Here is a 1480-nt window from a genome sequence, read left to right as displayed (position 1 = left end):
TTGTATTTATCACTATCTATCAGTCAGGACCTTTCTACAGTTGTATTTATCTGTATTTCTCAGTCAGGACCTGTCTACCTTGTATTTATCACTATCTATCAGTCAGGACCTATCTACAATTGTATTTGTCTGTATATCTCAGTCAGGACCTGTCTACCTTGTATTTATCACTATCTATCAGTCAGGACCTTTCTACAATTGTATTTGTCTGTATATCTCAGTCAGGACCTGTCTACCTTGTATTTATCACTATCTATCAGTCAGGACCTACCTACACTTGTATTTACCTCCATATCACAGTCAGGACCTGTCTACCTTGTATTTATCACTATCTATCAGTCAGGACCTACCGACACTTGTATTTATCTCCATATCTCAGTCAGGACCTGTCTATATTTAGTTAATCTATATCCCCCAATCATGACCTCGACCCTGTGAATATGTCTCTACCTCTCAGCCAGGACCAGCCTGTATTGATATTGTGGTCTCGGTCAGAGGCGGCCTCCCACAATCCACCGTCGACGTCATGGCTGCGCTGGCGTCAGTTCCGGCTGGGCCTGCCGCGAAGATGGCGGCCGCCAGCCCCGATCCGCCGCCGTTAAACGGCCCGGAGGAGCTGATGGAGCCGCCGGGGGAAGAGGCTGAGTGCCTCAGCGTCTCGGAGGAGGTGAGGAGGGGGGTCCGCGGGACAGACAGGCCGCGGTACCGAGCGGGATCGGGACCCACGAGAGGGAGCGGGTCAATCCCAGACCCCGCAGCCGCGGGACTTTCAAACCGGGGACTGAGAGACAGAGAGAGATCAGGGTTAAGGTGTAATAATATTATCAATAACTCAATAAATAACTAACAGGCGGGGAGAGAGGACAGGAGTAACTGAGACAGGTCTGTCTCTGTATAACACTGGGGTACAGTACCGGTGGGGACAGGTCTGTCCCTGTATAACACTGGGGTACAGTACTGGTGGGGCAGGTCTGTCTCCTGTATAACACTGGGGTACAGTACCGGTGGGGACAGGTCTGTCCCTGTATAACACTGGGGTACAGTACCGGTGGGGACAGGTCTGTCCCTGTATAACACTGGGGTACAGTACCGGTGGGGACAGGTCTGTCCCTGTATAACACTGGGGTACAGTACCGGTGGGGACAGGTCTGTCCCTGTATAACACTGGGGTACAGTACCGGTGGGGACAGGTCTGTCCCTGTATAACACTGGGGTACAGTACCGGTGGGGACAGGTCTGTCCCTGTATAACACTGGGGTACAGTACCGGTGGGGACAGGTCTGTCCCTGTATAACACTGGGGTACAGTACCGGTGGGGACAGGTCTGTCCCTGTATAACACTGGGGTACAGTACCGGTGGGGACAGGTCTGTCCCTGTATAACACTGGGGTACAGTACCGGTGGGGACAGGTCTGTCCCTGTATAACACTGGGGTACAGTACCGGTGGGGACAGGTCTGTCCCTGTATAACACTGGGGTA

General features: G+C 52.4%; 1 protein-coding gene across 2 annotated transcripts in view; it reads left to right on the top strand.

Annotated features, from left to right (window-relative positions):
• The first annotated feature begins 532 nt into the window (after positions 1-532).
• The window catches only part of braf (B-Raf proto-oncogene, serine/threonine kinase), a 117586-nt gene continuing 116638 nt past the window's right edge, over positions 533-1480 (top strand). For both annotated transcript variants that reach the window (XM_043708925.1, XM_043708924.1), the window contains exon 1: positions 533-667. In XM_043708925.1, the coding sequence (XP_043564860.1) occupies positions 569-667 (99 nt within the window). In that variant the 5' untranslated portion in view covers positions 533-568. The remainder of the gene's footprint in view (positions 668-1480) is intronic.

This window comes from Chiloscyllium plagiosum, chromosome 19 (genome assembly GCF_004010195.1).
Source record: "Chiloscyllium plagiosum isolate BGI_BamShark_2017 chromosome 19, ASM401019v2, whole genome shotgun sequence".
NCBI lineage: Eukaryota > Metazoa > Chordata > Chondrichthyes > Orectolobiformes > Hemiscylliidae > Chiloscyllium > Chiloscyllium plagiosum.
The sequence above is the reverse complement of the archived record's forward strand: the minus strand, read 5'-3'. Positions and strand labels throughout refer to the sequence as shown.